General features: G+C 47.7%; 1 protein-coding gene across 1 annotated transcript in view; it reads right to left on the minus strand.

Moving 5' to 3' along the window:
• LOC117415528 (BRD4-interacting chromatin-remodeling complex-associated protein) overlaps window positions 1-6,949 on the minus strand; it is a 17,759-nt gene extending 10,810 nt beyond the window's left edge. The window contains 3 exon segments of the mRNA XM_059026614.1: window positions 1,700-1,745; window positions 2,156-2,201; window positions 6,821-6,949. Of these exon segments, the coding sequence (XP_058882597.1) occupies window positions 1,700-1,745; window positions 2,156-2,196 (87 nt within the window). The 5' untranslated portion in view covers window positions 2,197-2,201; window positions 6,821-6,949.
• Between the last annotated feature and the right edge of the window lie 8,515 nt (window positions 6,950-15,464).

The raw sequence follows: 15,464 nt of genomic DNA on the forward strand, positions 1-15,464 counted from the left end.
AACCAACAAACCAATCAATCAATCCATCCATCAACCAACAAACCAATCAATCAATCCATCAATCAATCCATCAACCAATCAATCCATCCATCAACCAACAAACCAATCAATCAATCAATCCATCAACCAACAAACCAATCAATCAATCCATCCATCAACCAACAAACCAATCAATCAATCCATCAATCAATCCATCAACCAATCAATCCATCCATCAACCAACAAACCAATCAATCAATCCATCCATCAACCAACAAACCAATCAATCAATCCATCCATCAACCAACAAACCAATCAATCCATCCATCAACCAACCAATCAATCAATCCATCCATCAACCAACAAACCAATCAATCAATCCATCCATCAACCAACAAACCAATCAATCCATCCATCAACCAACAAACCAATCAATCAATCAATCAATCCATCAACCAACAAACCAATCAATCAATCAATCCATCAACCAACAAACCAATCAATCAATCAATCCATCAACCAACAAACCAATCAATCAATCAATCCATCAACCAACAAACCAATCAATCAATCAATCCATCAACCAACAAACCAATCAATCAATCCATCAATCAATCCATCAACCAATCAATCCATCCATCAACCAACAAACCAATCAATCAATCCATCCATCAACCAACAAACCAATCAATCAATCCATCCATCAACCAACAAACCAATCAATCCATCCATCAACCAACAAACCAATCAATCAATCAATCAATCCATCAACCAACAAACCAATCAATCAATCAATCCATCAACCAACAAACCAATCAATCAATCAATCCATCAACCAACAAACCAATCAATCAATCAATCCATCAATCAATCCATCAACCAATCCATCAACCAACAAACCAATCAATCAATCCATCAATCAATCCATCAATCAATCCATCAACCAACAAACCAATCCATCAACCAATCCATCAACCAACAAACCAATCCATCAACCAATCCATCAACCAACAAACCAATCAATCAATCAATCAATCCATCAACCAACAAACCAATCAATCAATCAATCCATCAACCAACAAACCAATCAATCAATCAATCCATCAACAAACAAACCAATCAATCAATCAATCCATCAATCAATCCATCAACCAATCAATCAACCAACAAACCAATCAATCAATCCATCAATCAATCCATCAATCAATCCATCAACCAACAAACCAATCCATCAACCAATCCATCAACCAACAAACCAATCCATCAACCAATCCATCAACCAACAAACCAATCAATCAATCAATCCATCAATCCATCAACCAATCCATCAACCAACAAACCAATCAATCAATCCATCAACCAATCCATCAACCAACAAACCAATCAATCAATCCATCAACCAATCCATCAACCAACAAACCAATCAACCAATCAATACTTCAATAAATCAACCAATCAACCAACCAACCCATCAATCCATCAACCAACCAACAAACCAATCAACCAACCAACCAACCCATCAACCAACCAAATCAACCAACCCATCCATCAATACATCAATCCATCAACCAACCAATCAACAAACCAATACATCAATCCATCAACCAACCAACAAACCAATCAACCAACCAAGCAATCCATCAACCAACCAAATCAATCAACCAAACAACCCATCAATGAGATACGTGGCATTGTTTTCAGTCCATGTATAGAAACGTACCTGCGATTCCGATCCGTGTAAGAAATCATTCAGTGCCTGAGGGTCACTGCAGGGGACACAATAAACCAGAGAGAAACTTTAACAAGAAATAAGAGCTTATAAAAAATAAAAATGGAGCTAGTCAGAACAGTTTAATGTTAGGAGTCATAATGTGTTTTGTGAAGTGTCTGAGGTAGCTGCTTGTAATCAAACAGAGCGAGAGAACGAAACACACTCTCAACACGATCAGAGGCAGCCACCCAACACTTAGAAACATATTATAAGAGACACCCAACACACCACAGATTAACTGATACAAAACTGAGGTACAGGGAGAGGGGAGAGGGGAGAGGGGAGAGGGGAGGGTCTGTCTTCATGAAGCAAAATTACTTAATTCTATAGGGTGATGCAACACTGGAGGCTGTGTAAATATCCGTGAGAGAGAGAGGAGAGAGAGAGAGAGAGAGAGAGACTCACCAAATAACATCTAAGAGGCACCTTCCATCTTCATCATCCATGTCAACTGAGAGAGAGAGAGAGAGGAGAGAGAGGAGGGGAGAAAGAGGGGAGAGGAGAGAGAGAGAGGAGTGGAGAGAGAGCGAGAGGAGGGGAGAGAGGTGAGAGGAGAGAGAGAGAGAGGAGGGGAGAGAGAGGAGAGAGGGTGTTACACAAGAGGTGCTGATCAGGCGCTTCAAAAATAGTAATAAATACAATTAAGACTCCCATTGCTGTTTGAGCAGGTCAAGATTTTACATGAATTCTGCGAGAGAATCATAATAATAACACCAATAACAACAACAACAACAACAACAACAACAACAATAATAATAACAGTAATAATGACAGTCCCAGTGCACAGCCGTACTCTCACAGCATGTCGATCCTGGCTGGCTCACAGAGTGAGTTCAGACTCAGGGCTCCAGTTTGGTTGAGCTGAGTGGAGTGACAGAGGGGTGACCCAGCACACCGACCACGAGAGCAGAGAGACACGGAGCTGCAGGACTCGCACGCTCACACCGAGCGCGAGAGCAGAGAGACACGGAGCTGCAGGACTCGCACGCTCACACCGAGCGCGAGAGCAGAGAGACACGGAGCTGCAGGACTCGCACGCTCACACCGAGCGCGAGAGCAGAGAGACACGGAGCTGCAGGACTCGCACGCTCACACCGAGCGCGAGAGCAGAGAGACACGGAGCTGCAGGACTCGCACGCTCACACCGAGCACGAGAGCAGAGAGACACGGAGCTGCAGGACTCGCACGCTCACACCGAGCACGAGAGCAGAGAGACACGGGGCTGCAGGACTCGCACGCTCACACCGAGCACGAGAGCAGAGAGACACGGGGCTGCAGGACTCGCACGCTCACACCGAGCACGAGAGCAGAGAGACACGGGGCTGCAGGACTCGCACGCTCACACCGAGCACGAGAGCAGAGAGACACGGAGCTGCAGGACTCGCACGCTCACACCGAGCACGAGAGCAGAGAGACACGGAGCTGCAGGACTCGCACGCTCACACCGAGCACGAGAGCAGAGAGACACGGAGCTGCAGGACTCGCACGCTCACACCGAGCGCGAGAGCAGAGAGACACGGAGCTGCAGGACTCGCACGCTCACACCGAGCGCGAGAGCAGAGAGACACGGAGCTGCAGGACTCGCACGCTCACACCGAGCGCGAGAGCAGAGAGACACAGAGCTGCAGGACTCGCACGCTCACACCGAGCACGAGAGCAGAGAGACACGGAGCTGCAGGACTCGCACGCTCACACCGAGCACGAGAGCAGAGAGACACGGAGCTGCAGGACTCGCACGCTCACACCGAGCACGAGAGCAGAGAGACACGGAGCTGCAGGACTCGCACGCTCACACCGAGCACGAGAGCAGAGAGACACGGAGCTGCAGGACTCGCACGCTCACACCGAGCACGAGAGCAGAGAGACACGGAGCTGCAGGACTCGCACGCTCACACCGAGCACGAGAGCAGAGAGACACGGAGCTGCAGGACTCACACGCTCACAGTTTACACACATAGACTGGCAGCCACGTGAACCCGTGGGCGAGTGGTGAGAGACTCAACGTGCTCCCTGGCTCCTCGCTCTCCACAGAGGCATCAGTGTTGAACTGCAGAGATGCAGCAAATAACCCATCAGCGGGACACTCCATGAACATATATTGTAATAATGTGGATACTAATCACCATCATCATAATAATAATAATAATAATAATGCCGTCAACGTCCTCAGTTGTACTCGAAGATTTTTGTAGTGTCGACACACTCTGCTTGAATCTTTCTTTAATAATAACGTTTTCTCATTTCCATGGATTGCAATGCATGATGATATTATTATGATTATGATTATTAATAATAATAATGCTATAATGTTATAATACTATAATGGATGTTCAGATTTGTATTTGAAACACATTTGTATTCGAAACACAGACACACCGAGACCCACAGACACTCCCACAGACACACCGAGACCCACAGACACTCCCACAGACACTCCCACAGACACACCGAGACCCACAGACACTCCCACAGACACACTCTCACACACACACCGAGAACCACAGCCACAGACACACAGAGACCCAGACAAACAGAGACCCACAGACACACTCTCACACACCCCGAGACCCACAGACACTCTGTCTCACACACACCGAGACCCACAGACACTCTGTCTCACACACACCGAGACCCACAGACACTCCGAGACCCACGGACACACTCTCACACACACTGAGACCCACAGACACACTCACACACACACTGAGACCCACAGACACACTCACACACACACTGAGACCCACAGACACACTCACACACACTGAGACCCACAGACACACACAGACACACACTGATAACCACACTGTCACACAGAGACCCGATACCTGTTCAGAGAACAGCATCTAACGCCTCTCTTCGACAGGGAAGGGAACTACAGCATGACTCTGTACACACAATACAATATGTAGGAGGAACAGCCAGAGCTTTACATAAAACAATTCAGAACCGCCTCTCAGACTCAAGAAATACAAAAGCAAACGAAGCAATAGTTCAGCAACTGACAAAAAAACAACACAACATGAATGACCTACAATATGTAGTTTATTTTATTTGATAACTTACAATACAGAAAGAATACAGTAAAATAACTGGACAGACTCAGGGCCACGGTGCCTGGAGGAGTCAATAGAAAGCAATAGAGGCTTACATCATTAACTACGTAGTAAATGACATCACAAACACATTGATACAGGTCAATAGAAAGGAGAGTGTAGTTGCCATGACATCAAACGTCTACACTTCTCAAACGCTTTTGCTGGACAGTTATATATATATATATATATAGGTCTACATTTAAAAACGCTTAGCAAACAGTTTAAAACTGTGTTTTTAAAAAAAAAAAAAAAAAAAAGAGCGCATCTACGTGTTTATCTATGGAATTGGTGTTTTGACGATGATGATGATGATGATGATGATGATGATGATGATGATGAAGTGTAGGTTTCTGTGGAGGGGTATTTTGCCCCGGCGTTGTTATAATTAACTGGGGGCGGGTTTGTTTCAGTGCTCCCCCGAGCAGGATGCGAATACACCCGCCGCTCCGTCAAAACAAGACAGGCCCGCAGCCAAAGACAGCGCTGCTCCGGCACGCAGGCAAGAAACACGGCCGGGCTTTTAAAATAACAACCAAAACTATCAGTAAAGGGGCCGTCCCAAGACAAACAAGACGACTGAACGCAAACCCCAAATCACACAGACTTCAGCATGACAACGATCCCCTCCCCTCCCCTCCCCTCCCGAACTCAATGCATACCACAACACGCTCCGCTCCGACAGGACTGGAGCTGTTTTAGGGAGGAAATGGAGTATAACCGCGGCATTCAGCCGTCTCCGATACTCTCTCCTGCAAGCTAACTTAAATCAGAAAAATTCAACTGTGCGTTCTATAAAAAAAATATATACATATTATATATATATATATATATATATATATATATATATATATATATATATATATATATATATATATAAACAACACGACGAGATAATACAAATCAACTATGACCCCCCGATGTTTCTCTCCTTTTACACCACAAATGCAGAATAAAAATGCCGTTATTGTGAATATTTCATTTTTTTATGGTTCAGTTCGGTCTGGTTCTGGTCAAACGCAGTATAAACACTGGGATAATAATGTTGGGAGAACATTTGGAGTCTTCTTCATAGAGGGAGGGGGGGGGGGGGGGACGAATTAGCTTGTTAATAAACACAAAAAATACACCCCAGAAAGGTAAGCTTGCCGGCGGGACGCGGGAGGTAAAAGCGGGAGTCCCCCCGCCCGCGCCCCGCGTTGCTGGGGGGTTTATAGAGTTATACAGATTTATAGAGAAATCGCTACATTGTAACAAACTCACCCGAGATGATAAGAGGTGCAGGCAGCGCGGGGTCTCCGGCACAGCCCCGCACGGGCTCCCATACAGGACCCGGCACAGCAACGCTCAGCCAGAGCCCGGCGCACTGCCTGTCGGAAATTCACAGACTCCTCCACGCACCGTCGCTCTCGAGTGAAAATGACACGAACCGGGCAACGCTGCGGAGGCCAGCACCAGCTACCGTGCTTCGTTGTTCATCACGTTATAAAATGATATAATATATTTCATACGTACATCTGGAATCGTCTACTGCATTATCTGCAAGAAATGCAACAAACTGTGTACTGCCCGATTCCTGGATAACAAGTTCGCTGCGCTGTGATTACTATTCTTTTTAAACAGCTGAAGGGCTTTTGCCCGAAACATCCTGAAAATATATATTTTTTTAAACTTTTTTGTGTACATTTTAAAAAAAACCTTTCATATGCATATATATATATCAGTTTTTATTGTATCAATTACTGTGCTTCATAATGCATAGCTAATGCATATGCAGTAAATGGTACATAGATACAGCATGTACGTTTCTTCCATATATAAACACCGGGGTCTGTGGATAGCCTCAATTTTACACAAAATAAAGTCATGCGCATCAGGCTGCCAATCTCACTAGACTGTCAAAGCAAACACGCGGTTGCATTGCTCTGCTCCTGACGTGACCTCCCCTCCCCTGTCATGTGACCCCGGGTCTGCTTACCTGCAGTTTTAGATTGTGAACCCTTTCCAGTTCCGCGCCTCTGAGACGTCTTGTCTTGCGGACACACAGTGAGCGGCGGTGGCTCAAAGTCTTTCCGCTGTTTTGCCGTCCAAATCTCGGCGATATCCACCAGTAGCTAGCTGCCTATGTGAATGTTGCATAACGCTGGCAGTCGTGCGATACTACTAATGCGCGAGTGCGTTCCCGTTTTTCAATACGGCGCACAGTTTGCATGTCAGATTCCCAAACAACGTGGGAAAAAAATAATAATAATACAATTAAAAAAAAATACATATAAATTTAGTCAGGCGGTAAAGCGGGCATCCCCCAGTGGGGTCCTCGGTCTGCTGTGAAAAAAACGGGTTCAGCAGGAAGAAAAATACCCCCCTCTGATTGGCTGATAATCAAAAACATCACAAAAGAAGGGGCGGGGCCTGCTGGTTCCTCTCTGCCCGCCCATAGGCTGGGCGAAGGGTGATTGACGGGGAAGGGACATCCCTTAATGACGGGGCGTGGTCCCGGGGCTTGTTTATAACCTCTGATTGGATGAATTTGAATTACAGATTAAAAAAATAAAAAAAAGATTGTTTACGTCTGGGTGGGGCTTGAAAGGGGTTATTTCAGGACATTGCTGCTAAATCTGAATTCAGAGCGGAGAAAAAGACACCCTGCATCTCTGTCTAATGACCCTTTTCCCTGGGGTGCAGGGATTGCTGTGATGACGTTGCAGTTCAGATTTAGGGTTCCCCCCCCCCCAAACAGCTGACACATAAATCAAATAATAACATTCAAAGATTTTCAGGTACAGAAGAATTTTTGGACGTCCGTCAGGCACCCAGCTTCACTGTGCAACCGCGAACAGAAAGGGCCGTCTGTGTATAACCCAGTGCTGTAGTTGTACGTGTTGTCCACTAGGGGTCGCAACTGTGCGAGTGCGTAGTCGAGTGAATCATGTTACATGTACAGCTATGACCAAAAAGTTTTGCATAACCTCAACATTTAGGATTGAGACATTTAAAAGTATATGAACATAATTTAGCTATTTTATTTACATCCTGTAATCAAAGAAACTACAAAATGATATCGCAAAAATTTACCAGGAAGCCATATTATTATTTATTTCTTAGCAGACTTACAGTCGTAAACAAAAATACATTTCAAGAGTATTAGTAATACAGCAGAATTTCATGCTAGATTTTGAAACGTCACATTTTTGGTCAAGTTATATAGGAAAACTCCAAAGCGGCGTGTAATTCAAAATGCTGGCGCCTGTCACTCAAACCAGAGCGATGACGTGATCACGCCGTTTGAAGACTCTGACACGCTGAAACGGCGCGTGTAGGGCAGTACAGAATACGAATTGGCAATGCAAAAGCGTAAGTGTGACGTACACATTAACGTACGAACATGCACACACCCCCTATAGCTGGCGTTTTCCCCACAATCGGATATTTTCAGTAACATAAGATAATTAGCGTTTGTAGGACGTTTCATGACAGTCGGATACGCGGTTGCCGGCTAAGCCTTTTTGGGTATTAACAGAACCGTTTGTTGTAAAATCGCGCCAATTGTTGTTTTTTGTTTCTTTTGTTTGTTTTTACTCTCAAATGAGTTTTATTTTTGTAAACAAGTGCTTCAACTGGCGTTCCCCACCATCCCGCCACTGTTTCCCAACAAAAACCCCCAACCCCGCCCACCACTATTCTCAGTTTTTGATTGGGTACAAAAGCTGCCAATTACACACGCAGCCGCTCCCGATTGGTGCACACGCACACGAAAACACCAAGACCCGCCCCTTTCTGGAAGCTCAGCGTCCGTTGCACGTGGAGGAGAAGTTACCCGTCCGCGCTCCGCCACGTGACCGAGGGCTGTGTGTCATTTGAAAATAATAATAAAAAAAGATGTTTTATAATTATAATTAAGATAATTATATTTCACCAGTCGCGGGACACGCCACGTTTATACATTACTAACGCCTGCGGACCGCAAGCAGGCGTCTCGTAGTACAAAAGTATCGAAGGGTTTAAATTATCATTTGGGAAAAAAAAAAAAAATTATCGTCTCGCTCATTTCGAATAAATTCGGTTTGCTGACCAGGAGAAATCGGACCAAGATATAAATAAATATAAACACACATATTTGACAGAAGGTAAGTGAGATTTTTTTTTTAATGGGTTACGAATTAAAAGATATACATATATACAGCGACGATCTCTCCCGATTACATTCACTTTACGAGATGAACGCGTCGATGTATGAAATGGACGGCCGTGTTTTAATTGATTACGCTCGTTAAAGTCTCGCGTGATGCACGCGCGCAGTCTGTGTGATCGATGGCAGCGTTATGCGCGCGTGTCCGTGGAGCGAGGCCCGGCGTTTTCATATCACGTCCTGTCACGTTACTGACTGCTGTGTATTTTATTCATTCATTTCACACATTTGATTAACCTGCAGCTCTTATCTTTCTGTGTTTTTTGGTTGCTAAATTGACTATGCATTTCGTTTGGGACGTTAACGCTTTTACATACAGTAGTGTGAAAATTTATTAGAACGACTCGAGATTTGTTATTTATTGAACATTGCACGCAAAAAACAAAAGGAAAGCCATCAATTTCATACAGAAATGAGTGTATAAGCCTGAAAGCGTCTTCATGCTAATATCCAGTATAAAAAAAAACACACTCTACTAGTATATAATTTAACTTCTGAATATTTATTCACATATAAGCGCATATAAAACGTTGCATTGCATGTTAATAATATTAAAAATGAAACTAACAGGGATACTGTTTTTCTAACACTTTTGAATCCCTTTAAGTTGCCCTGTTTTTGAAGTAATATTTATATTAATAATAATATTACAATTAGTAACATTTGTACCTTCACCGCAGGTTTTAATTCCTTGTGTTTTTTTGTATTTATTTTCTTTACTCTTTTAACACAGCTTTTTGGATTATCAGATCATTGTATCATGTTGGCATAACTGTTTAAATTCTTTCCTAAAGAGAGAAAAAATAATGGCTTTAAGATTTGTATATTTAGTTTCAAGAATAATTTAGCAAGAATCAGAAGTAAATGGATTATGAAAACAGATGTTATGAGGGTAAGGTACAGCCGTGGGCAAAGGTTTAGCATCCCCCTGTAGAATGAACTCATTTAGAAATGAAACCTGCTGAATAATGTGACGTGAACATAGTGAATTGCACACCACTTTGCAGCTTCCCAGATACTTCATGAAAAACTGACAAAAATGGAATAATGTGACATTTCAAAATCTAACATGAAATACTGATCTACTATTATGGCTTCCAGTAGACACTTGCAATATAATTTTGTAGTTTCTTTGATTACATGATAAATCAAAGATCTAAATTATGTTAATGTTTATTATTATTATTATTATTATTATTATTATTATTATTATTATTATTATTATTATTATTATTATTATTAACAATGCCTCAGTCCCTATACTGCCTGCTTACTGAGCAATTCCAAACAGTGTGGCGGGCCGCATCATCACTAAAGCCATTGAGCCACAGTGATTCCATTGCCAGGCACAGTGATTGTGATGTCATCTCTGTTCTGGACCCAGGCGCAGTGATTGTGATGTCATCTCTGTTCTGGACCCAGGCGCAGTGTTTGTGATGTCATCTCTGTTCTGGACCCAGGCGCAGTGATTGTGATGTCATCTCTGTTCTGGACCCAGGCGCAGTGTTTGTGATGTCATCTCTGTTCTGGACCCAGTCCCAGTGATTGTGATGTCATCTCTGTTCTGGACCCAGGCGCAGTGATTGTGATGTCATCTCTGTTCTGGACCCAGGCGCAGTGATTGTGATGTCATCTCTGTTCTGGACCCAGTCCCAGTGATTGTGATGTCATCTCTGTTCTGGACCCAGGCGCAGTGATTGTGATGTCATCTCTGTTCTGGACCCAGGCGCAGTGTTTGTGATGTCATCTCTGTTCTGGACCCAGTCCCAGTGATTGTGATGTCATCTCTGTTCTAGACCCAGGCGCAGTGATTGTGATGTCATCTCTGTTCTGGACCCAGGCGCAGTGATTGTGAAGTCATCTCTGTTCTGGACCCAGGTGCAGTGATGGACGAGCCTGCCAAGAAGGGGGAGGAGGTGGAGGACGCCGTGCAGCAGTACATGACCCTGCCCCTGATTCTGAGAGTCCAGGACTCCTACGGGGGGGAGGGAGCATCCAGTCCCAGCAGGGGGCTGCTGCTGGAGTCGGACACACTCACCCTCTTCGACCTGCCCCCCCCAGAACCCCAGGAGCCCCCCCTAGATGAGGGGGTGACCCTCGCTGGATCCCCCGCACCCAGCCTGCACAGAGACACAGCCAAAGAGCAGCGGCTGTCACTGGGAGATTACCAGGGTACTGGGTGAGAGTGTGTGTGTGTGAGTGTGAGTAGGGAGTGTGTGTGTGTGAGTAGGAAGTGTGTGTGTGTGTGAGTAGGGAGTGTGTGTGTGTGTGTGTGAGTAGGGAGTGTGTGTGTGTGAGTAGGAAGTGTGTGTGTGTGTGAGTAGGGAGTGTGTGTGTGTGTGTGTGAGTAGGGAGTGTGTGTGTGTGTGTGTGAGTAGGGAGTGTGTGTGTGTGTGTGTGAGTAGGAAGTGTGTGTGTGTGTGTGAGTAGGGAGTGTGTGTGTGGTTTGTTGTGTCTGTGTGTGTGTGTGGTTTGTTGTGTCTGTGTGTGTGGTTTGTTGTGTCTGTGTGTGTGGTTTGTTGTGTCTGTGTGGTTTGTTGTGTCTGTGTGTGTGTGTGGTTTGTTGTGTCTGTGTGTGTGTGTGAGTAGGGAGTGTGTGTGTAGGGAGTGTGTGTCTGTGGTTTGTTGAGTCTGTGTGTGTGGTTTGTTGTGTCTGTGTGTGTGTGTGGTTTGTTGTGTCTGTGTGTGTGGTTTGTTGTGTGTGTGTGTGTGTGTGGTTTGTTGTGTCTGTGTGTGTGTGTGTGTGGTTTGTTGTGTGTGTGTGTGTGTGTGTGGTTTGTTGTGTCTGTGTGTGTGTGTGTGGTTTGTTGTGTCTGTGTGTGTGTGTGTGGTTTGTTGTGTCTGTGTGTGTGTGTGGTTTGTTGTGTCTGTGTGTGTGTGTGGTTTGTTGTGTCTGTGTGTGTGTGTGTGGTTTGTTGTGTCTGTGTGTGTGTGTGTGGTTTGTTGTGTCTGTGTGTGTGTGTGTGGTTTGTTGTGTGTGTGTGTGTGGTTTGTTGTGTCTGTGTGTGTGTGTGTGGTTTGTTGTGTCTGTGTGTGGTTTGTTGTGTCTGTGTGTGTGTGTGTGGTTTGTTGTGTCTGTGTGTGTGTGTGTGGTTTGTTGTGTGTGTGTGTGGTTTGTTGTGTCTGTGTGTGTGTGTGTGGTTTGTTGTGTCTGTGTGTGTGTGTGGTTTGTTGTGTCTGTGTGTGTGTGTGTGGTTTGTTGTGTCTGTGTGTGTGTGTGTGGTTTGTTGTGTCTGTGTGTGTGTGTGGTTTGTTGTGTCTGTGTGTGTGTGTGGTTTGTTGTGTCTGTGTGTGTGTGTGGTTTGTTGTGTCTGTGTGTGTGTGTGTGGTTTGTTGTGTCTGTGTGTGTGTGTGTGTGTGGTTTGTTGTGTCTGTGTGTGTGTGTGTGTGGTTTGTTGTGTCTGTGTATATCTCAGTAACTCCTCTCTCCTGCTCTCTCAGGTCTGGGCCCCTGTGTGGAGGATTCTCCGGGGGTGTCCAGCGCAGTGCCTGTGCGGGGAGAGAAGGCCCCCTCGCCCCCCCAGCAGGAGTGCTGTCTGTGTGAAAAGCAGTTCAGCAGCAGCAGCAGCCTGAACAAACACCTCGTCACACACAGCCAGCACAGACCTCACTGCTGCCAGATCTGCAGCAAGAGGTTCAAGAGACAGGACCACCTGTAAGAGACCCCCCCCTCACTGACACCCCCTCACTGACACCCCCTCCCTGACACCCCCCCTCCCTGAACAAACACCTCGTCACACACAGCCAGCACAGACCTCACTGCTGCCAGATCTGCAGCAAGAGGTTCAAGAGACAGGACCACCTGTAAGAGACCCCCCTCACTGACACCCCCTCACTGACACCCCCTCCCTGACACCCCCCCTCACTGAACAAACACCTCGTCACACACAGCCAGCACAGACCTCACTGCTGCCAGATCTGCAGCAAGAGGTTCAAGAGACAGGACCACCTGTAAGAGACCCCCCCCCTCACTGACACCCCCCTTCACTGACACCCCCTTACCGACCCCCAACCTCACTGCCCCAATTGACACCGCCCCTCACTGTAATTTACCCCCGCTCTCTCCCCAGCTCTCCAGTATTTTACCCCGCTCTCTCCCCAGCTCTCCAGTATTTTACCCCGCTCTCTCCCTCCCCAGCTCTCCAGTATTTTACCCCGCTCTCTCCCTCCTCCAGCTCTCCTGTATTTTACCCCGCTCTCTCCCCAGCACCAGTATTTTACCCCGCTCTCTCCCCAGCTCTCCAGTATTTTACCCCGCTCTCTCCCCAGCTCCAGTATTTTACCCCGCTCTCTCCCTCTCTCCTCCAGCTCTCCAGTATTTTACCCCACTCTCTCCCAAGCTCCAGTATTTTACCCCGCTCTCTCCCTCCCCAGCTCTCCAGTATTTTACCCCGCTCTCTCCCCAGCTCCAGTATTTTACCCCGCTCTCTCCCCAGCACCAGTATTTTACCCTGCTCTCTCCCCAGCTCTCCAGTATTTTACCCCGCTCTCTCCCCAGCTCCAGTATTTTACCCCGCTCTCTCCCTCTCTCCTCCAGCTCTCCAGTATTTTACCCCACTCTCTCCCAAGCTCCAGTATTTTACCCCGCTCTCTCCCTCCCCAGCTCTCCAGTATTTTACCCCGCTCTCTCCCCAGCTCCAGTATTTTACCCCGCTCTCTCCCCAGCTCCAGTATTTTACCCCGCTCTCTCCCCAGCTCTCCAGTATTTAACCCCGCTCTCTCCCTCCTCCAGCTCTCCAGTATTTTACCCCACTCTCTCCCCAGCTCCAGTATTTTACCCCGCTCTCTCCCCAGCTCTCCAGTAATTGACCCTGCTCTCTCCCTCTCTTCTCCAGCTCTGTTCACTTGCAGACTCACCGTCGGTCGAAGCCCTTCTTCTGCTCCAAACCGGGCTGCACCAGGAGCTACTGCGACATGCGCTCCCTGCTGCGGCACTCCAGCATCCAACACGGCGAGCCTTGGGGGGGGGGCGGGGGGGCTGGACCTGTCCGGGGGTCCCGCCCAGCCCTGGACCACTGGAACCAGAAACACTGACTGGCCAGCTCCCCAGCCTCCCAGTCTGAACCACCCCTGCAGCAAATTCACCAGCCAGTCTGTGTCAGCAGTGGGGCAAGGGGACGAGAAGCCAGCGCTCACCAGTCCTCCGAACCAGTATGAGAGCGTGACTGCTCCCAGTCCTGCAGTGTCTTCCTGGTCGTTCTCCTCCAGCTCTGGGATCACTGGCATTAACTTCCCTAACCCTAATCCCAGCCCACCTTCTCTACCCACCCCCCAGCTCCCTCTCCCCCTTCCACCCTCTGTACCCACCCCCCAGCTCCCTCTCCCCCTTCCACCCGTGTTCGCTACCCTGCTTTCTTCTAGCTCCGTCCAGCCACCAGGACAAGAGCCCCAGCCCCTATTCCCTTCCCACTCCCCTGCTCCTAGCTTCCCCTGGCCCCCCAGCCTCACAGCTAGCCCCCTGGCCCTCCTCAACACTGGAGAGCAGGGCAGCACAGACAGGGAGCTCGGACAGGAGCTGGCCAGCTTTCTCCCGGAGCTCCTGAGGCTGGAGAAGGATTTCCTGCCCCTCTGCCCTGGTCAGGGGCCTCCATCCCGGCCTGTGGGCCCCTCGGGGCTGGCGGGGTACCTCCAATTGGCCCACGAACAGAACCAAGCCGCCTCGCTTCTGCAGCAGCTGTTGTGCAACAGCAACCAGCAGGAGCAGTTCCCAGAGCCACAACTGGGGGGCGCCACCACCGCCTTACCTCCCTTCCCCATTCCCGATCCCCTCACCAATCTGGAAAGCCAGCTCGCTCCCCCTTGCCCGGCCTCCTCCAGTCCCCCTGCCCCCCCTCCTTTCTCTGCCACTACCGCCCCTGGCCACACGAGGGCGCCCAGCCTGAAAGCAGAGGTGAGGAGGAGGAGGGAGAGGAAGAGTAAGACTCAGCCCTACTCCGTCCCTCCTTCCCTATCTCTGTCCTTCCCCCATAAAGCCTCCTCTGCCCCCCCCCGGAGACAGCGTCTGCGTCCCCTGGACCCCGCTAGCCTGGTCTCCCCAAGCCAGGTTGCCATGGCGTCCTTCAGCATAGACAGACACCCAGCTGCCGACAGCAGCAGCAGCAACAGCACCTCCTACCACTGTATACAGGTACTGCACGTGACTCTGCGCTGGGGAGTGGTTGTAATGGCAGAGTTATAATGAGGGATATGGTGGTTAGTTTTTGCTTTTTGCTTTTTGGTAACGCAGTGGTCCCCTTACAAAAGTTTGCCACGCTTTTTAGCACTGTGTTTTTGGCAGCCCCCTCCACCCTCCACCCCCTCCCATGTCTGCATTTAACATAGTGCACCCTGGTCTGTCCTGTTTCTTAATATGCTTTACCAGACCTCTCTGTGCTTTCCAATGCTTCCCTATGCTTTACCAGACCTCTCTGTGCTTTACAATGCGTCCCTATGC

The sequence above is a fragment of the Acipenser ruthenus genome, chromosome 7 (assembly GCF_902713425.1).
Source record: "Acipenser ruthenus chromosome 7, fAciRut3.2 maternal haplotype, whole genome shotgun sequence".
NCBI lineage: Eukaryota > Metazoa > Chordata > Actinopteri > Acipenseriformes > Acipenseridae > Acipenser > Acipenser ruthenus.